Below are 23133 nucleotides of genomic sequence, written 5' to 3' on the forward strand. Positions count from 1 at the left end.
ATACATTTCTTTTGTAGGCCTCTTTTGGTGACAACGAGTCGATGAGACTTTGTAATTGAATGTGCTAAAGCATTAGTGTTTGAAAGTGTTTAGTTCCGGAATGTTTTGGAGCTTTGAATCATCTAGTACTCAAGATAATGACTACTTTTTGTTTTTAGAAGCTTTACTTTGTAATCATATAGATTATAATTAAAGACTTGCTTCGGTGCAGCAGAAAAATATCATTCATAAACCATTATTTCAATTATTGGAATTCTATGAGGATTTAAATGATTAAAATAGGAAAATGCATGCTAAAATGTACCTATAACGGTGTTTAATTGTCAGAAAACGAAAATTATAACAAATTTTTCTTTTGTAATTTTCAAGTTGTTAAAAAAAAACATGTAGACGGGTAAAAAATGGGTAAATGGGTAAAAAATGGATAAACGGGTTCAAAAACGGTTATGGTTCAATGGATACACGGTTATGGGTATGGTTAACCATTTATAAACGGTTATAGGTATGGGTATAACCAGGCCTGGCAATTCCTGACACGACCCGATAACCCGACACGACACGACACGAAATTAACAGGTGTTCGGGTCAACACGATAACGAATCGGGTCGTTATCGGGTAACCCGACAAGCACCTGTTAAGATAACGGGTTGATTCGGGTATACACGTGGGTAACACGATACACGATAAGCAGAATATTGTTTTTATAATTTTATAACCCTAAAAAAATACTATAATAATTATATACATTAATTTAACAATTTTATACCCCTAAAAACTATAACAAATAAAAAAAATATATATATATATATTAAATTAACTATAAAGTCTATAATAGTTATAATAATTATATATACTATAATAATTATACCCCCAAAATATTAACTATCTATAATAATTATATAATTATATATATATATATATTAAATTTTGAATTAAATTTTATAAAAACTATAATAATTATTAATTAATATGCATGATGCATGATGCATCCATTGATTTGATTCCATTCCATTCCTGCCGCCCTTTTGAAGAAAAATTGAGGAAAAATGAAAATGATAAGAAAAGTTGAAAATGAAACAAAAAAGTGAGGGAATTAGGGAAAGATTCTGGAGGGAAAAGTAAAAATTATAAGAAAAGTTGAAAAGGAAACAAAAATGAGAGGGAAAAATGAAAATTAATAGAAGTGGTGAGAATTTTTTTTTTTTTTTTTAAGTTATTAACTTTTTATCACACATATGACATATCTCACTATTTTTATAATGACACACGTGATGTACTACTCTATGTACCAGTCAATTATACGTACAAAATAAATAGATTTAAATCTACTTAATAAATATATATATATATATATCTATATACACCATTGGAACTAATTTGAACTAATTTGAACGATCTCAACCGTCAAACTTGTTTGTATATGCTTTGAGATCACATCATCAAAAAATCGCAAAAAACAAACATTCAGAGATCAAGTAGCATGACAAAGCTTTTCAACGGTTATAAACGAAAAATCACGATTCAACGGTTATTTTAACTTCGATTTTGATGATTTTTTATAGCTACACTCCTTGACCCTATATGAATACAATGAATGAATTCGATCTTCAATTTAAAATATTTACACAAGTGGATACTACAAAATCTTATGTTATACTTGATGAAAGTATAAATAAACTCTAAGTGTTGGTTAATCTATTGTTTTTATGGGATACGAATTCTCTTAAACTAATTTCAACGATCTCAACCGTCAAACTTGTTTGTATATGCTTTGAGATCACATCACCAAAAAATCACAAAAAACAAACATTCAGAGATCAAGTAACGGGACAAAGCTTTTCGACGGTTATAAACGAAAAATCATGATCTAACGGTTATTTTAACTCCGATCTTGATAATTTTTTTCAGCTACACTCCTTGACCCTATATGAATACAATGAATGAATTCTATCTTCAATTTAAAATATTTACACAAGTGGATACCACAAAATCTTATGTTATATTTAATGAAAGTATAAATAAACTCTAAGTGTTAGTTAATCTATGATGGAATAAGAATTCTCCAAAACTAATTTCAACAATCCAAACCATAAACTTGTTTTTATATGCTTGGAGATCACATCAGCAAAAAATCACAAAAAACAAACATTCAGAGATCAAGTAAGGGGACAAAGCTTTTCGATTGTTATAAACAAAAAATCACGATTTAACGGTTATTTTAACTTTGATTTTGATGATTTTTTACAGCTCTCCTTGACCCTATATGAATACAATGAATGAATTCAATCTTCAATTTAAAATATTTACACAAGTGGTGTGACATCCCGTCCCGGGATTATTAAACGCACGTGTGAATTTACCTTTTTGCCCTTAGTCGTTTTTTTTTTTGTCACGTTGTGGGTTGTTTTGGTGTGGGGTGGCATGTGTTGGACCACACACACACTCCCACAGACAGACACTGTCTCTCTCTCTCCTTCTGTCTTCTCTCTGTCTCTCCCGTGCTCTCTTCCTCCCTTCTCCTTAGAAACAGTACGGACAACACACAAAGGCACCCAAATCTTAGTAGATCGAGGAAACCAAAGACACTATTCAACTCGTAAGGTCGAGGCGAGCTCAACCATACCATTTTCAGGTGAGGAATATTTCGTTTTCACGTCGATTCAACAATGGCCGAATTGAGTACTGTTCATGCAAGTTTTATACATTGTGTTTTTGGACTTTTTAAGCTTGTAGTTGTGTTAGGGAGACCTCAAGGAGCTTGGGAATGCTTCGTTGGGTGAAGTTGGACGTCGGGAAAGCTTAGTTTCAAAGTTGGCCGAACTTGGATCGTTGTTGCAGGTGAGATTCCTTGATTTTTAGGCCTTAAGAGTAGTCTAACGTGATTCTACTAGTCCTAAGCTTCATTTTGGTATAAAGAACGTGAAAAATGGTTGAAAAACGAGTGAGAAAACGAAGTTTGAAAAATTTCCAGTTTTCCGGCGACGGCGCCGGCGACGGCGGCGGCGCAGACGGCGGCGGCTCGCCGGAGAAGACAGGGGAATATTCCGTTAAGGCTAACGGAATATTCCTAACAGAAGCTAACGGCGTCAGTCAAGGTTAACGGAATATTCCAGGGAATATTCCTGACGGCGTCACCTGACGCCGTCAGTGTGCAGGTCACGTGGCCGCGCGTGGGGGCGCGTGGACCCGTGCCTGTGCTGGCGCGTGGGGGCGCGTGAGGTGTCCAAAAATTATTTTAAAAATATGGTTGTGATCGTGAGGTTGTGTAGATCACGTTGGTATATTCATTTGTCCATTTTGAGCAATGTATGAGAAGTTATTACGAGAAACGGGTTATGTGCTTTAAAGTTAACGTTTTTATAGTTGTTTCGCATCTAGGTGACACGTACCCAGAGGACGAGCGTGCACAGGCGAGACAGGGGGGCTACGACCCTTCTACATACCAGTGAGTGGGCTTTTGTTTTCCGTATATACCTATATACATTTATATTCCCAGAAATTGATTTAAAAAGGGTTAATTGCCTTATGCCATGTACTTTATTATTTATCGTTTATGCATCGTTACATGCATCATTCGTGGCATACATATACATATGCATATGTCATATATATTTATGTGTGGGTGCTGTGGAGGCATAGGTAAGTGCCAGGTAAGCGTTAATTAACGATTGCATTACATAGTGTTTAGAGATGCTTAGAGAGCTCATAACCTGCACCCCCGGTGTTAGTGCTCCCGCCCAGAGTAGGGCACAGTCCTTCACGTGTTGTTCACCTCCCGCACCATACGCTCAGCTTGGATCCAAGTTAGGTGCATAGGCCTGTCGTACAGACCACAGTAGGTGGTTCCGACTCGTAGGTGACCCGCGATTATTCGCACAGCCTTCACGTGATCGTAGCACTAGAGCGTATATACATGTTACACCCAGGCCTGTCGTACAGACCCCTTTAGGTGGTTCCGACTCGTGGGCAGGTTTAGTTATTGAGTTGGACATTTGAGCTCTATATACAGCCGTACAGGTCACGTTAGGTGACTCCGGCTGCCAGAGGATTGTGTGATTGATACGACTCACACCTGAGCACTTGCATATAATTAGGAGATTTTGACATAGCATATATTGAGCATGATTGGCATACCCTTGAGCATGTTTGAGCATATCTATACATACGTACATATGTTATTTTCTGGGAAGTATACAGGTTTTACGGCGAGGGGTTAGATTGTGTTTTATTAAATGGTTTTCAAAGAGCTTTGTTTTTGCCCACTCACACTTTTGTTTTGCGCCCCTCCAGGTTCTAGTAGCTTAGCCGTTGCGGTGGTTTCCCTTGCGAGCTTTTCGGCGTTCTGACAGACACTCCACATTGTAGGTTCGCCTTCGGGCGTACTACGGTTGTTATTTTATTTGGACTGCTATAGACCTGCTCTGAATTTGTATCGCACTAACTAGCACTTATTCTAGTACTTGAATGCTAGTTGTTAATTTTTCGTACTTTTATTTTACTACTCCATTAGCTTCCGCACGTGCACATGGCTACGTCGCCTTTGTGTGACGGCCAGCACGCCCCTATCTCGGTCGGGGTGTGTCAAGTGGATACCACAAAATTTTATGTTTTACTTAATGAAAGTATAAATAAACTCTAAGTTTTAGTCAATCTATTGTTTTGATGGGATACGAATTCTCCAAAACTAATTCCAACAATCTAAATCATCAAACTTATTTGTATATGCTTGGAGATCACATCAGCAAAAAATCACAAAAAACAAACATTCAGAGATCAAGTAACGGGACAAAAATTTTCGACAGTTATAAACGAAAAATCACGATTTAATTCAATTTAAAATATTTACACAAGTGGATACCACAAAATCTTATGTTATATTTAATGAAAGTATAAATAAACTCTTAAGTGTTAGTCAATCTATCGTTTTGATGGGATACGAATTCTCCAAAACTAATTTCAACGATCCAAACCGTCAAACTTGTTTGTATATGCTTGGAGATCAGATCAACAAAAAATCACAAAAAATAAACATTCAGAGATCAAGTAACGGGACAAAACTTTTCGACAGTTATAAACGAAAAATCACGATTTAACGGTTATTTTAACTCCGATTTTGATGATTTTTTACAGGTAGACTCCTTGACCCTATATGAATACAATGAATGAATTCGATCTTCAATTTAAAATATTTACACAAGTGGATACCACAAAATCTTATGTTATACTTAATGAAAGTATAAATAAACTCTTAAGTGTTAGTCAATCTATCATTTTGTTGGGATGAATTCTCCAAAATTAATTTCAACGATCCAAACCCTCAAACTTGTTTATATATGCTTGGAGATCACATCAACAAAAAATCACAAAAAACAAACATTTAGAGATCAAGTAACGGGACAAAACTTTTCGACGGTTAAAAACAAAAAATCAAATTTAAAGGTTATTTTAACTCTGATTTTGATTATTTTTTATAGCTACACTCCTTGACCCTATATGAATACAATGAATGAATTCGATCTTTAATTTAAAATATTTACACAAGTGGATACCACAAAATCTTATGTTATACTTAATGAAAGTATAAATAAACTCTAAGTGTTAGTCAATCTATCGTTTTGATGGGATACGAATTCTCCAAAACTAATTTCAACGATCTAAACCGTCAAACTTGTTTGTATATGCTTAGAGATCACATCAGCAAAAAATCACAAAAAACAAGCATTCAAAGATCAAGTAACGCGACAAAGTTTTTCGACGGTTATAAATGAAAAATCATGATTTAACGGTTATTTTTACTCCGATTTTGATGATTTTTTATAACTACACTCCTTGACCCTATATGAATACAATGAATGAATTCGATCTTCAATTTCAAATATTTACACAAGTAGATACCACAAAATCTTATGTTATACTTAATGAAAGTATAAATAAACTATAAGTGTTAGTCAATCTATCATTTTGTTGGAATACGAATTCTCCAAAACTAATTTCAACAATCCAAACCGTCAAACTTGTTTGTATATGCTCGGAGATCACATCAACAAAAAATCACAAAAAACAAACATTTAAAGATCAAGTAACGGGACAAAACTTTTCGACGGTTATAAAGGAAAAATCACGATTTAACGGTTATTTTAACTCCGATTTTGATGATTTTTTACAGGTACACTCCTTGACCCTATATGAATACAATGAATGAATTCGATCTTCAATTTAAAATATTTACACAAGTGGATACCACAAAATCTTATATTATACTTAATGAAAGTATAAATAAACTCTTAAGTGTTAGTCAATCTATCATTTTGTTGGGATGAATTCTCCAAAATTAATTTCAACGATCCAAACCCTCAAACTTGTTTATATATGCTTGGAGATCACATCAACAAAAAATCACAAAAAACAAACATTTAGAGATCAAGTAACGGGACAAAACTTTTCGACGGTTAAAAACAAAAAATCAGATTTAAAGGTTATTTTAACTCTGATTTTGATTATTTTTTATAGCTACACTCCTTGACCCTATATGAATACAATGAATGAATTCGATCTTTAATTTAAAATATTTACACAAGTGGATACCACAAAATCTTATGTTATACTTAATGAAAGTATAAATAAACTCTAAGTGTTAGTCAATCTATCGTTTTGATGGGATACGAATTCTCCAAAACTAATTTCAACGATCTAAACCGTCAAACTTGTTTGTATATGCTTAGAGATTACATCAGCAAAAAATCACAAAAAACAAGCATTCAAAGATCAAGTAACGCGACAAAGTTTTCGACGGTTATAAATGAAAAATCATGATTTAACGGTTATTTTTACTCCGATTTTGATGATTTTTTATAACTACACTCCTTGACCCTATATGAATACAATGAATGAATTCGATCTTCAATTTCAAATATTTACACAAGTAGATACCACAAAATCTTATGTTATACTTAATGAAAGTATAAATAAACTATAAGTGTTAGTCAATCTATCATTTTGTTGGAATACGAATTCTCCAAAACTAATTTCAACAATCCAAACCGTCAAACTTGTTTGTATATGCTCGGAGATCACATCAACAAAAAATCACAAAAAACAAACATTTAAAGATCAAGTAACGGGACAAAACTTTTCGACGGTTATAAAGGAAAAATCACGATTTAACGGTTATTTTAACTCCGATTTTGATGATTTTTTACAGGTACACTCCTTGACCCTATATGAATACAATGAATGAATTCGATCTTCAATTTAAAATATTTACACAAGTGGATACCACAAAATCTTATATTATACTTAATGAAAGTATAAATAAACTCTTAAGTGTTAGTCAAACTATTATTTTGATGGGATACGAATTCTCCAAAACTAATTTCAATGATCCAACCATCAAATTTGTTTGTATATGCTTGGAGATCACATTAACAAAAAATCACAAAAAACAAACATTCAGAGATCAAGTAACGGGACAAAGATTTTCGACGGTTATAAACGAAAAATCACGATTTAACGGTTATTTTTATTTCGATTTTGATGATTTTTTACAGGTACACTCCTTGATCCTATATGAATACAATGAATGAATTTGATCTTTAATTTAAAATATTTAAAAAGTGGATACCACAAAATCTTATGTTATACTTAATGAAAGTATAAATAAACTCTAAGTGTTAGTCAATCTATCGTTTTGTTGGGATACGAATTCTCCAAAACTAATTTCAACGATCCAAACCATCAAACTTATTTGTATATGCTTGGAGATTACATCAACAAAAAATCACAAAAAACAAACATTCAGAGATCAAGTAACGGGACAAAGCTTTTCGACTGTTATAAACGAAAAATCACGATTTAATGGTTATTTTAACTCTGATTTTGATGATTTTTTACAGGTACACTCCTTGACCCTATATGAATACAATGAATGAATTTTATCTTCAATTTAAAATATTTACACAAGTGGATACCACAAAATCTTATGTTATACTTAATGAAATTATAAATAAATTTTAAGTGTTAGTCAATCTATCGTTTTGTTGGGATACGAATTCTCCAAAACTAATTTCAATGATCCAAACCGTCAGACTTGTTTGTATATGCTTGGAGATCACATCAACAAAAAATCACAAAAAACAAATATTTAGAGATCAAGTAACGGGACAAAACTTTTTGACGGTTATATACGAAAAATCACGATTTAACTGTTATTTTAATATATATTTATATGGTATAGTATTATTATTTTATTTCTTTTCATAATTATTTTGGTAAACTTCTCAAAATTTGAATGATTTTTAATGTTTGGTTTTTCTATACTTAGTTTATGCGGAAAAAAGTTCTGACGTGGAAAACTTTACTGAAAACATCTTCAACATAACTCTTCAAGGCAATAGATCAAGCCAAAGTTTCAATATAATTTCATGATGATCGATGTAAATTGAAGATTTTGTAGATGGAGGTGTAAACTTTTGAGAAAGACTTACAATCTTGAAAACAAAAACTCTTTCATCTTGCATATCCTTGCATATTTAATATTTGTAATAGATTAGTAGTGTATGTATTATTTTTTTATTAGGCTCTTATTTTCGAGTGTAGATATAGTACCTAAACGACAAATGTTTTAATGTTTTGAAGTAATATTTATGTGGCAATGTGTGGTATGTGCAAATTTAAAAAAATATTTTTTTTTTTCTTAACGGGTCATAACGGGTCGGGTCATTTTACCCGTTGGGTAAAGTGACCAGACCTGTTAAGGACCCGTTAAGATAACGGGTGTGACACGACACGACCTGTTAAGATAACAGGTGTTACACGAAAACGACACGAACACGACAGACACGACCCGTTTACCAGGCCTAGGTATAACCATTTATGCAATTACCCAACGAGTAAACAGTTATATGGGTATGGACATAATGGGTAAATAATCGCGGTTACCCGCTTGCCATAACCGTTGTCCATCCCTAACCAAACCCACCCCTAATTAAAATCATGAAGGCGTGTTTCACATGTCATTGGACGGCTGGAGGAAGTTGTGTGGGAACCTTCGCAATGAGAGATTTTTCAATGTGACCGGTACATGGGGTGGTACATCACGTGTCACTATACAAATAGTAGAATATGTGTGCTAAAAAGTTAATAACTTAAACAATAAAATTTTCCACCACTCCTATTAAAACACGTGGTATATCACTTATATTCTCATCACAACTAAAATTTTCTCGTTCACAACACGCTTCGCCAGAATCACCACCACCGCTTTCCATGTGCCCGGTGATAAGTTATTGCTGTCCTCCAATCACGTCCGAACACATGGCATCTTTCTATGCATGCACATGAAAGCGGGAAATCAAATACGACAAAACTGTATTCTGTTTGTTTTGGCTACATCCAGTTTTGGATTAGTAGATAAGATAAGATTTAAATCAGACTTAAGAAGTGTGACTCCCCTAAGAAAACCAGTCAACCCCATTCCTTAATTTTTAATTATTTGTTATCGTTATCTTCCCATCCTGATTAATCATTAATCAGCTGGTGATTCAACCTATAATCGATGCTAATCATATCATTAACATTATGGATGACGCTAAAACAAATATCACAATAATCACGATCATGCAAGGTTTTGTAACTCAATTAATTAGAAAACATTTTCACTCATGCCTCTGTGAGTCTTCCTAGCCTCCTGTGGCTTGCCACCAATTGTCCCTCTTTTAAAAAAAAAAAAAAAAAATCTCATATTCGAATTCTCTGGCAAATATTATTTGTATATAAGAAAAGTAATATCTAACTATAATCATTGATATGATAAGTAATTTTTATGCAGAAACGACCATGATCGATTAAGAAAATGTTACAGAGTAATGCATGTAACACTTGGACACCATTGGCCATGGTACAACCAAAGTTTAAACTATCTTCAATGCGGCCGATATTTCCATGAAAATTTTCAAAAAAAAAAATTGAAGAAAGATATGAAAATGAGGGGAGAAGTCTAATCTTCACCTTATATCGGAGAAACTCTTAAGTTTAGGCTAAAATTGGTAAATATTGTCCATATGTTTGACATATCTGTTAAATATCGAAGAAACTCTATTTTGTCCAAACCAATGTTTAATAATCCCTAAAGTTTTATTTTAAATTTCCATCATTTCCATAAAAAACAACCAATATTGATATTCGATATATCCGTTTATATTTCCATTGATACCAATATTTTAAACCCTGGGTACAACTTGATCAATTAAACACGATCTAGAAGTATGATTTGTAATATGTGACATGTAAATCCTTAATTAGAATGTTAATTTGGATTACAGACTAATGACAGGTCCATAATAAATAAACAAAATCAAACTCTCTTTGAGTCCACCAATTGTCCACAACGCGGTTTTCACACCGAAATATCCAAAAATAATTCAAATTAAATTAAATTAAATTTAAATGAATTTAAAAAAAAAGCAAAAAAACGGTACCACGCACGACCCACGGCTTCTTCGGGTGTTCCAGCTACGGCTTACGCCGCAAATGCCGCTTCCCCACCCCCCCCCCCACCACTCACTCTCCCTCAACCTATAAATACGCCTCTACCCGCCACCTCCACTCTCCATCAACAACCAAAATTTTAGAGGCCTGTTTGTTTCACGAGAAAATAAAAAGAAAGAAAATACTCCAAACTCCATTCCTATCGATGCCGAACGAGGAACTCCGGTCTCAGTCGCCGACGTCGCCTCTCCACCACCACAAGCGCCACTCCCGATCAATCTGCCTCCCCGCCTGCTTCTCCAGCATGAGCACTCACCCCTTCGACGTTCTCGACAATGATGCCGACCACTACCACAACTGCAACAGCCAGAGGGCCCGCACACCTCCGTCGAGGTCGCTGCCGCCGGAGATCAAAGACCGCTGCGTGCACCTCATATCAAAGATCGGCGGCGGAGTCAGGTCCGGGAGAGTACGGCGCCGCAACGCCTCCGCCGACTTTAGCTATGATCCGTCCAGCTACGCCTTGAACTTCGAGGACGACACCAGCAAGGCCGAAGATCAGCTCCTCGTCAACGGCTTCTCGGCTCGGCTCTCGGCATTGTCCATCCCGACGACGCCGCTCGAGGAGAAGGTGAGCCGCAATGCGCTTGACGAAATTTTGGAGAACGAGGAAGAGTTCGCTGCTGAGGCGGCTGATAAGGATAAGGAGGCAAAGAGCCGGGCGAACGGCGGCGCCGCTCAGAGGAGGCGGGGGAGGAGCCGGCACTCATTGGCTTCGGCCGACTTCGGCTACGAGCCGTCGAGCTACGCCAGGGATTTCGAGGACGACGTGAACCGAGCTGACGAGATTATCTCCCTCAGAAGGTTCGGGGGGTTGCTGGCGCAGTCGAAGCAGAGCTTGACGACGGCGCCTCCGCCTGCCAAGTGTTCGCCGTTGGGTCCGGAGATTGCTGCGTTTAGCTAAAGATTAATTGCGTTTTGATAATGCAATTACAAGTGTGTCGTCATCTGCTAGGGTTCTGCAACTGATATGGCGGATGAGATTTTTCGGTTGAATTCGAGGCTCCGTACGATCAGAAACGGTGGGGATTTTTTGGCTTCAGAGTTGAAAGAAATCCCGCGGGGGATATCGGGGCAGTTGATTATTGGGCCGGGCTGTTCGGCTGACAATTTAGACGAGTTTAAAGCCCATTTCTCTTCCAACTTAAAAACTGGGCTCATAAGGCCAGGAACTCGTATTGTATTTTTACTTATTATGTAGTTGTTTAATTAAATAATTTTAGGAGAAATTGAAATTTGGGTTGTTTAATTTGAGACATATTATAATTTTTTTTTAGTATAGTGATATATTTTACACTAAGGAGAGGGGGAGTTTGGCTATGCCACACAAATGGGCAACCTAATTTTGTATTGAAATCACCATCCATGAGATTCGAACCTAATACATATCACTTACAAGGAAATCACTAGCCGTAGTAATCAATTACGAATCATATTATAATTAGTACTAGCATATGGGCACACACAAATAGAAGGAGAGAGGAAGAGAGTGATAGAGAATGTAAGAGTGGGAAGTTTTTTTTTTCATTTTTTTTATTTTTTTTTAATTAGAAATATATTAGGATTACATGTAGATGAGGGTTTGAAAAAAAAACAGCAAAATTTGGTTGTGTGAAATTACATTTATACCTTATATTTATTATTCATATTCTGTTTTAATTAGAGAGTTAAACTGATAAATTCATCGGATTTTGGTTAACAATAAATGTTTTATTAATTAATAGAGATAATTAAATAATCGTATACCCTAAACCACTGTCATGGCTATAAGTTTACGCAAGATATATTAATCAGGTAGTGGCAAGTGGCAAGCACGAAGAAACCAAGCGAGCAAAGAAAAGAAAACGAGTATTAAATATGACAAAAATCTGGATTAATTTCAAATTAAAAAACCTTAAAATTATAGCTAACAAAATGGCTAATGTTAGAACAATAAGGTCTTCTGAGCAAAAATTGGTCACAAAATTTCACTAATTATAAGTTAGAATACTGCTTAGCTCCTTACATATAAGAAGTCATTATTTCTCATCTGAAGTTTATTACGAAATAACTCTAAAATATAAATTGAGTAGTGCTATCCACACACTTTTTTACTTCTCACATATCTTTCTCAATTTTTAGCTGTCAGATAGAATGAAGTGAAGAAGAATAATGGCAAAAGATATCTTTCTCAATTTTTACTTTTTTACTTCTCACATATCTTTCTCAATTTGTACCTATAACGGTGTTTAATTGTTAGAAAAAGAAAAAAAAAAGAAAACAAAAAAAACAGTTTGGTCTGTTTTTAACTGTCAATTAACAGATGCCATACAAGTACCCCAGAAGTCACATCTGCAAATGGGAAATGAGAAATGGCAAAGGGCCGGCACACGCAATTTCCTAACACATATAAGTCAAAACACACTCAATGTCCGACTCTCTCTGATCTGTAACAAAGACAGAAAGATAAACACATATTGAAGAAATCTTCAAACTCTCTTTAGCTATTGGCTGTTAGCTAGCTAGCACTAATTACATAATTAATTATTAATTACATTATACATTCTGTATATAAACACTCACATTTCTCCGGATTTGATCATCCTTTTGCATCAAATCACATCTTTTGATCTCAAATTTTGAATCCTCATGGCAAACCCACATGAGAATATGTCCTCGGTTTACGATTTTCCATCGCCACTGGAGGAGAAGGATGAGTACTACGATGAAGAAATAGATCCATCTTCTTCATGTGGTTGTTTATGGGGATTGTGCGGAAGGAGGACTGGAGCACAGAGATATCTGCTGCGACCACAACAAGGAGATCAAGAGAGTTGGTTGGCGGAGAAGGTGAAGAAAGCGCGAGAGGTTTTGGAGGTTTTGGCAGGACCAAAGTGGAAGAACTTCATCCGATCGTTTAGTACGATTTACAAGAAAAAAAGGGTGCAGTTTCACTATGATCCACAGAGTTATGCGCTTAATTTCGATGACGGGAATGTTTATAGGGAAGCAGAAGGGGCTGCTGCCGCTGCATACCTTCATTTTTCAAATGGCGGATCATATGCAGCGTCGCAAGGGATGAACAATGCCGAGTTCTGATTTGCTAGATCGGTCTTCCTGCAGACGTTGATCAAATTGTTTGTTTATAATTTATGAACTGCTGAGTTTTGCCACTAGTTTTTCTTTGATTTGATTTGATTGTTTTGTTTCAAAATTTATGAAGAGCTGAGTTTTGCCACTAGTTTTTCTTTTTGAGATTGCTTAATCTCCAAGCCATATTGCATAGGGTTGCTCTGCATTCATGGCTGAAACCTCCGTTACATCGGCTTTTTTGGGCATGTAGGCACATAATTTCATTTTCCTTCCAGTTTTGAGTCGAGCAATCAGATGATCAAAAATGCCGAATTTTCAAGTGTACGTGCACATGTGCGCTTGGTATGAACCGAATATGCATCCATTTGTAGCCGGAATTTACTCGGAAATTTCGACTTCTAGAATTTTACAGAGTCAATCAGAATGTGAGCTTCTGCTCGAGAGTGGTTTGAGCAATGCTCGAAGAGGGGTTGAATGACATAATTTATAAACCACGAAAGAGCGTCAACGATACAAGCGTAAAAATTTTACATAATTTACTGACAAATTTATTATCTCAACAACAAAAAGCAGTAATCATTAGTGTAATGTAAGGAACCAAAAGCTCATGTTATTGCTTTGTACACCCCCACAACCCCTCACTAACCTTATTCACAAAAATGAAGATATAAACAAAAAATTGTAAGCCCTCTGGTGGACTATCCAATTCACAGTTTCAGTAACACAATTCCTAAATACTCCTGAATTCCTAATGATATATGATATTACATACGCTTCGATCTTCTGCATCCTTTGAGCATACCTGTGTAACGGCTCATATCGGGTTTATAATCGCAACATCAGAATCAGAGTGAGCCTTTTTCTTTCTGAAGAAACCAATATATGATTGTTTTCACCGGAACCCTGAAGTCTTCTCGCTATTCAGAGTTTCTATCTTCGAATTGTAAATGTAGTGGAAGCGCACGAACGATATCTCGACTGGCTCTCATTTCCTATTCCAATTTATATAAACCGCTCGCCACTGCTGTTTTCACCTGCATTACTTTTTTTTTTTCAAATTAAAGTTGGTGTAAAGCTCATGCAAAACTGAACCTAAGACGAATGAATGGTTCAATTGGTATACCTTTTGCGCTTGCTCTTTAAAACCGTGGAGGTAGAAGGATTGCTGTGCCAGTTCCTCTTCCGCTGATTGATGAACCAATTGTTTATCTGCTTCAATTGCAAACCGGTTTCCTGTACCAACCTAGCCTTGTCTTCCTCCTGATACGAACACAATGGGAATTTAGATATCGATGAGCAAAATGTGAACGCAAGCTACAACGTGTTCTTTTTCAAGAAAATCTTGTTAAAAACAAATATTTGTGGATTCATGAAATGAGTTTAGGGTTTATGATAGCTGAAATTAAACAGATTTTCGAATGATTAAAATTAAAACTAGAAGTGCTTCTCAAACTTACAGTTGGATATGGCCATTTGGAATGTGATTGCCACCAAGCTTTTAGGACAGAGGTGGTGTCACCAGGAAGTTTTCCGGCTCTTCTCTTGCGCAAAATCTCCTCTCTTATGTCTACGATTTTCTCCTTGTAACCCTGCAAAATATTTCCATATCAGTAAGAGAGGAAATGTAACAGATTCACAGCTAACAGTTTCATGACTTTGTACCTGTTTCAGTTCATGCTTCAACTCCTGCCTCACGCGCTCCATCAAGGACCTTTCGCTCTCTGTCGGGATAAGGGGGCCGAATCCCATGCTGTCATGACCCTCCATACCTCCATCAAACAAGTTTGCATCACTATCTACTTGGTCATCTTCGTCATCCGACATTGTAGCACTCGTTCCTTCACCGGGGGAAACTCCTGTTGGTGCAATTTTGTATGAGAAAATATATAACTTTGGTGCTCGTGAGCCATGGAATCACTATGATCACAAAATTTTACCTGTTAAGCTTTGAAGTGATTGTTCAATCTCCCAGCAAGCCATTACTGCTTCCATTGCATGCACCCGGACGTGTTGTTGCAGTTGTTCTTTGAAAGAACAAAGCAACAAAACATAATTCCTCTATATCATCAACAACACAAACAAATCAAAATTTTCGTAATTAATAATGAGGTTTAAAATTCATATTATACGTATCCCATATGGAAATTCTCCATTGAGAACGTTGGTCCTTTGTTAAAGGGTGAATTCTTGTATCAGTGATGCATCAATAGCACGTTAGTTCATTTAACTACTAAGACGTATCTACCAATGTTATCAAAATAATACTAATAGTATGTTCTTTAATAAAAGAAACTATAACCTAATTAATGTATACACCAAATGCTTAAAAATGAGTAGGTGCTAGAAACTAGAGTTACGAGTTTCGTTAGAAAGAAGTAGATGTAAAATTAAACAACAATTCTATGATGTTCTGGCGTATCTTTATTCTATTTTTTTTTTAACCTTTGGATCTTTGAATGGAGAAGTGTAATTTGCCAGTGTCCTTGCAGAGAGCAAGAGTTGTCTTGTTGTGCTATAAATCTCAGCTTTTGTCTTCCCGCATGTTCTTCAACCAAAAAAAAAACGTTTGGGGGATTCAGAACTGTGGTTTTACCGAGGCTTCGCTTTTGTTGTGTCAGCCCTCAGCAAGCACTGTCCTCCCTTGTGGCCCTAACGCTTTTTCAGATCCCTATGTTCCTTGAAATCTTCAACCATCTCATCTCTTTGTGTACCAAGTTCTTCCTTTGTACCAATAGATTCAAGACTTTTTCGAATGGAACGAAGACTAAATTATTGATTAAATCCCAAATCTACAAATTATGAGTATGACACAAGTTATAAATTCTGAATTTTGAAAACCAAATTAAAGAAAAAATTCTTCTTCTGAAAAACAGCATATCCGACTAATCTTACCAATTTGGATTTTCATTCAATTTACAAATAAAAATGAAGATCCCATCTCCATATGAAAATTAAATCCTAGAGCCAATTTTTTTTATTCAACAATTGTCGTTCATATACATAAAATCAAGACTTCCTTCAACGAACTAAAATCTAATATAGTGTCATTAGACTACATAATTATTAATAAAACCTAATACGTAATTAATATGCTTGATATAACCGACAAGAAAATTTATCATTAAACCTTAAACATTGAGCATGAAACGAGTAATAAACTCTGAATTGTGAAACCAAATTGAGTAATTCAATCAAATATCTCCTACTAATCGACTAATTTTGGCTTTAATTAAATTTAAGCCCTTCAATTTTTATAGCCAATTACCCAATTTTGATGACTCATTGGCCACTACAATGACAATTCATAAGCAAACACAAGTCATTAAAAAAAAAAGGCAAAGAGTATTACCATGAACTGATCAAGCTCCTTGTCATCGCCGACCATGCCGTTCCCCAAGGCAGAGTACTTCGCCACCACATTCTGCGACTGAGCCAGCTGAGCGTCGATCCTCGGCAGCTGGTCCACCGGTGTCGCGATCCGCAGGCACGCCACGTGCGCCGACAGCAGCGGCTCGTACAGCGGGTGCGCCAAAATTTCCGCTTTGTGTCTCGCGTTCTGCCAGTTCATGACCCCGCCATCTCCCCCTCCGCCTCCGCCTGGGATGCCGCTCTCGACGACTCCGCCGTCGTTCTTGTTGAGGATGCTGTCGGGCTTGAGGTCGGCGGAGTCGTGGGACATCGCCGCGGCGATCATGGAGTCGCCGGCAACTGTGACGTCATCAATAACGTCGCTGTGGTTGCGGTGAAGGATCGGGCGGTGGGACTGGGAGAGCCATTGGTTGGATGCTTGGGAGGCGGCGGAGTCGGAGGCGGTGACGTGGAGGTTGAGGAAATTGGAGACGCCGCCACCGTTGTTGTTTGCGTTGTTACTGTTGGTTGGGTTGGTGTCGGTGTTGGTGAAGTTGCGGAGGAGGGCGGAGTTGAGCCAATTGGGGGCGGGCTGAAATGGGTGGTGGGGCTCGGGGGGCTTGGAGTTCTGGTCGGGTTGGTCCGAGTGATATTGCTGGTGCTGGTGGTGGGTTTGGTCGGTGAAGTGGTGGAGAGGGAGGTCCTGGGAGAGGTGGTTGTGGTACGCCATGAATACGGATGATCAGCTGGGTGCAGCTGGGTACAACAATTTACAGACGGAGGCAGAAACAGAGGCGTTCTGTTTTTTCCCTTTACTGACTGAAAAATGAATTAAAAAAGGAGAAGTGGAGACGAAAATTCAGAGGACATGGATGAAGAATTGGAAGCTCTGTGAGGAGAGACAAGAAGACAAAGATATATGGCTGGATTTGTATATCTATATATATATCTCTCTCTGTTCACTGTAGACTATATAGTCTCTGTGTTTTCAGAAATGTAGAGAGAGAAAGATGAGAGCTTTTTACAGAGAGAGAGAGAGAGAGATTGAAAGGGTTTAGCTTGAAGGGTTGATAGCTTATATATAGTGAAGCTGTTTACACAGAGAGAGAGAAAGAGAGAGAAAGACTTGGACAGAGTGGTTTTAAGTCTGGGCAAAATGTGCTCGAGAAACCGCTTTTCCAAGGAAAAAATGGTGGGATTTTTGTCAGGTTTATTAATTAATTACGAAAGCCGGGTAATAGTATGAATCTCACATTTGAAAATTTTAAAATTTTGTTTTTGTTTATAAAAAATTGAGTTATTGCTGATTGATTAAATTTAACATAATTTTGTTCACATACTCGTTTTTATTTTTTATCTATTCGTCTCAATTTTTTGTCATTGTATCGAATTAGCTGAAAAGTATAAACGACAAAAAATTAATAAAAGTATGTGAAAGGTAAAAATAAATGTGTAAATATCATTTTCCTAAATTTAAATTTTAAAAATTTATTGCATGTAAGAGGATGTGTTGAGTGTGTAAATTAAACACCAAATAATTGAACTACTATCATGTCAAAGTTAGATTAATCTATGTATTGCGAATTAGTTTTACGTGGAACTTAACTGTTTTTAAAGATGAGTCCACATTAATAATACTAGCATATGGCACAAAGTGTGAGAAATTTTTTTATTTTTATTTTTGAAATAGAAAGAGAGAGGAAGAGAGTGATAGAGAATGTGGAAGTGGTGCCCCATATTTCTTATTCATATTCTGTTTTAATTAGAGAGTTAAACTGATAAATTTATAGAATTTTGGTTGACAATAAGTGTTTTATTAATTAGTAGAGATAAAGAAATATGAAATTGTTGGCAAATAGTAAACTTAGGATATATTGATATTTTAATTTCTTATCAAAGAAAAATAATGGTATGAGCAAAGATTTGTCAAAGAAGTAAATATTTGGTTTTGATAAGCGAAATTTTTATTTAAAAAGTGTATTTAATAATTCCAATTTAACATAAGTTGGTTTACTATGGGGGTAGTTGGGATCTCCTTTACTTTATAAAAATGTTATTTTTTATTGCATTTTCATCTCACTCCGGAACTTATATATGTTGATGTATCCTATCTTTATTAAAAAAATAATATAAATATGATACAAAAAATATAAAAAATGTAGCATTATTCATATGAGACATTATGTTTACGTTTTAAAACTCACAATTAAGAGTTCGCATCACAAGAAGGAAAGAAAAACAAAAAGCAAAAGATAACTCAATGAAACTCTTGGCATATTATTATCACCAACGTGCATTAGTTTAATAATTAATGATTTGATGTTTACTTTGTAATAAAACACAAGAAATAGACAAAAAAATTAGAGAAGCTTTGTCCGTTTGCGTAGGCTTTTTAAGCTGTATAAATCAATTTTTTAGATCAAATTTGTAACAGGTGATGTGTCACTAATAAAAAATAAACTTTTTAGCTAAAATGATTCATGAGATTTACATAACTCTTCATTTTGGTTCCTGAGATTTGAAATCAATAGAAGTGGTCTTTGAGTTTGTCCACCATCAATTATTTTGGTCATTCCTTGAAAAATCTCCATTAAATAAAGATAAAATAACCAAAACATCCTCAATTTTTGTCAATATTTTGGCCCATTGTTTATTAGAGTGAGGGTATTTTTATCATTTGATCCTTAATTTTTGAAGGAATGATCAAAATTATTGATGATAGACAAACTCAGAAACTACTTTTATTGATTTCAAATCTCAGGACCAAAGTTATGAGTTATGCAAATCTCAGGGACCATTTTGGCTAACAAGCCTAAAAATAAGTACATTCAACACTTGAGTAATAATATGTGATCTGATGATCTCATTCACCTTCGGTTTATGACTATAGAATATGTGAATAAATTCTTATCATTTCCTCTCAATGAAAGTTGATAACATCATTTCGAAACGTTGACAAGGCAAAATGCTAGTAGCTCAAGCCAATAACAGTATTATTTATTCATGCATTTGAGATCTTGTGTTTAATTCCTGATGCCATGATTCTCTTGGGTAAAAGAAACAAAATGTACAATCATATAGTTCCAACTTTGAACCCTTTACTATGCATGCATCCATGAGTAGCCCAAACAAAATTATGGTGTAATCAAAAGCAAGATCCAGTGTCGGTCCTAAGTTTTTGAAATTTCAAATGATACCCCCTGAGATAAATTAATTGATTTTATCTTCAACTTAGAATTTTAAGGCTCAGGGCAAAATTTAGAACCCTCCAAAGAAGAATAAAATCTAAATTTTGAAATATTATCTTTAACTTGATACGTCCAAAACCCAAATTCCCAATTGCAAATAGTGGCATGCAGAGATTTCTACACCCACAAGCTATACCTTAACTCTATCACCAAACATCAATTGTTTTTTTTTAACAAAAAAAGGATTAGCTGATGACTTTATGACGGCAATCTACCTTTTCTAAAAGACTCAAAAGATATTTCAATCTCATTTTTGCTATCATTGTGAGATTCACTAAACATCCATTTAAAAGTCCAAAATTACATACACGTGCCAATGCACGTGACCATCATATGCATGTAAAGAGAGAAACTTCCCCAACAACGAAACGAAAGTACAAAACTGTATCTAGAGAATGCCTTATTTAACTATTTTTTCATTTAGCCACTCATTAGCAGTATCCCACAACTCGTGGAGCGTGCCCTCCACGTCATCCTAGCTAGCGTGACGAACCACCAACCCAGAACCAGCACCGCCATTATCGGCTTTTACTGGTGTCCGCCGTGTCCGGTGAACGCATGAAGGAGGGGGAGGGCCGGGGAGTAGGGGACCACGAATTGCGTCGCTCCACTCTCCGGCGCTCGCGGGAAAACGACGACCGGACACGCGTCGCGCTGCCCTCGCTTGGACCACTGTGTGGGACCAGCTCGAAGCACGCGCTAAGATGAGCAGATCTTGGCCTCACACGTGGAGATATTTGAGAAGCGGGACCACTGAGAATTTTTTGACTTGTCTGACAGCCGCCGGCTTAATCAATTAGAGGTGTGGTCCCCAACCTCGTGGGGTCCGTAGGAGAAGATTAGGACACGTTAGAAAATTTTGGCGGGGCCCGTTCCGGAGCGCGGGTGCTGTATGGCGTTTATGGCGAACTGTGTACCTACGTGGTATTGGCAAAATGGTCCCCCTGCCTTTCTTGTTGCTCTCTTTTATTCTTGTTTTTTTAATTTATTTTGTTTTTGAAAAATACTTGAATTCTTACGTAGAGATTTTGATACGTGTGAATATACTTTTTTTTTTTACAAGAAGTTTTATTTTTTCTTCGATTGGATTGAAAGCCTCAATAATGTTTTAGTCCGACCATATTACTCATCCTTTCCTTTTGTTCATGTTTAGGGTTTTTGGGTTAAGGTAGTGTACGAGTCATTCATATCCGAGTTAAAATTGCTCTTTCATTTCTGGTTAAAAATTGACACTTAAGTGCTTATTGTTTGCAAGTGAAAATGATGAGGCATTAACTGTAAAGACCGGAGTACAATTTTTGTTTCCTTGAAAATTCTCAAATTATAAAAGAGAGTTGCATAAAAATTTTAAGAAGTGTGTGAATACATAAATCCGAGTTTTCTTGGACATTCTTAGCCATAAGTTTTGTGGTCCATGCACCACCCTAATTGAGTATACAGTCAAGCTATATACAGTCCTTTATTTTTAGAACTAGCGTTATTTTCATGGTTTTTTTGTAGGTATTTATTTTCTACTTCTATTTGAGTTAGAGTCACCGATTCATATGGAAACATTGGTATGATGGTGTTTTCGGCTTGAGGCTATTAATCCACTATTTATTTAGTTATAATTACTTTTGTTACACAACATAAATTTAGTCTTTGTCCCAACTTTAACTCCATAACATCTGGTTCTATGATAGTAATCTCGATTACATGTTGACTGAATACGTTGTCAACTTTTTAATATCTATTATATGAATACATGATGTGTTTTGACGCTAGGCATTACATCTCTATTGTACGTCCTAGTAAGTTCCTCAAAAAAAAAAAAAAATCTAAGAGCATCTTTATATGGCCATACAATCGCCATTATACATGCTAATAAAGTCAGAATTAAATAAAGCGTTTTGACCATATGTAGTAGAAAATCAAAGATTTTTATTTCTGAAGTGGAAAAAAAAAAAAAAAAACACTGTTAAGAGACCAGGTATATCCTAGAGAGCAATGAAGGCTTAAACAGTAATCACATAATATTCATCCATGCACTTGAGGTTGAGTGTTCTAACTAGCCCCCTCTTATCACTCGAATAGAAGCCAAAAGGATGAAGAAAGCATCGAAAACATGTGAGAATAAAATGATAAATTTTTGGGAAAATAGCTGCAAATAAACATTCAATTTACAGAAATGATTATTTTTTAGTAACGACAATATATTGATCATATATCGATGACACAATAATGACATACCAACAACACAACAATGTTATAATAACGACCTAATAATCATTAGGTTAAAGATCCATATAAGTTTTGTTAGATAAATAATTAGGAGGTAATGCTTTAAAGATTATAAACAATGTGATACGTACACACCTAACTTTATGAGACACAATCAAATCTCATATTAAAATTAAAATAACATAGGGATCATTAATGATTAAAAAAAAAATCTCAAATACGTATTTAATTTCAAACGACAAAAGGAGAAAAGTATATTCTATATTTACGATAGTCTTGCGTTTAGACTAAAGTATATTCTTTATATGGCCCTACATTGACCTCATTGCCTTGCCTTACCTTCTCAAACACCTTAATTAGTATTGAATTACCGGCATTCTACTCTTTCTAATCCCCCAATTAATTTATCCAATTTTCAGTTGAAAGGTCGATGATTGAGTAAGTAAAATACTTTAAAGGCTTTTGACTTATGTATAACTTAATTAACCATTTAATTATTACGTGTTCAAAAATGGTACCTAACTTCTTTTTTTAGAAGGGGATCCGTTGGTGCCTTAGCTAGGGCAATATACATTTTGGGGGACCGTAAAGACTTACAGAGGTATTTCAGCCTTTTTTTTGCCATCATTGTGCGATGCACCAAAGCCAAGAATCGAACCCAGGACGAGTCGCATGAAGTACGGACCTGAAATTCGTCCT

The 23133-nt window shown here is 35.7% G+C and overlaps 2 protein-coding genes across 3 annotated transcripts; one reads left to right on the forward strand and one right to left on the reverse strand.

Moving 5' to 3' along the window:
- The first annotated feature begins 10645 nt into the window (after positions 1-10645).
- Positions 10646-11804, forward strand: LOC125475570. Its single transcript, XM_048580516.1, has one exon. It carries the CDS (start codon positions 10692-10694, stop codon positions 11448-11450), a length of 759 nt encoding a protein of 252 aa, XP_048436473.1. The 5' UTR covers positions 10646-10691; the 3' UTR covers positions 11451-11804.
- Positions 11805-14208: 2404 nt separating this feature from the next.
- On the reverse strand, positions 14209-18026 carry LOC103952469 (homeobox protein knotted-1-like 3). 2 transcript variants are annotated; one of them, XM_009364053.3, is made up of 6 exons: positions 16968-18026; positions 15556-15676; positions 15281-15474; positions 15076-15207; positions 14742-14878; positions 14209-14652 (listed from the first exon to the last, which is right to left on the reverse strand). In XM_009364053.3, exons 1-6 carry the CDS (start codon positions 17694-17696, stop codon positions 14649-14651), a joined length of 1317 nt encoding a protein of 438 aa, XP_009362328.2. In that variant the 5' UTR covers positions 17697-18026; the 3' UTR covers positions 14209-14648. The 2 variants fall into 2 exon arrangements, with proteins under 2 accessions (XP_009362328.2, XP_009362326.2); XM_009364051.3 differs by having other exon boundaries at positions 14209-14660.
- Positions 18027-23133: the final 5107 nt, after the last annotated feature.

This window comes from the organism of the source record quoted next, unplaced genomic scaffold, assembly GCF_019419815.1.
Source record: "Pyrus x bretschneideri cultivar Hongxiangsu unplaced genomic scaffold, Pyrus_bretschneideri_v1 Contig15, whole genome shotgun sequence".
NCBI lineage: Eukaryota > Viridiplantae > Streptophyta > Magnoliopsida > Rosales > Rosaceae > Pyrus > Pyrus x bretschneideri.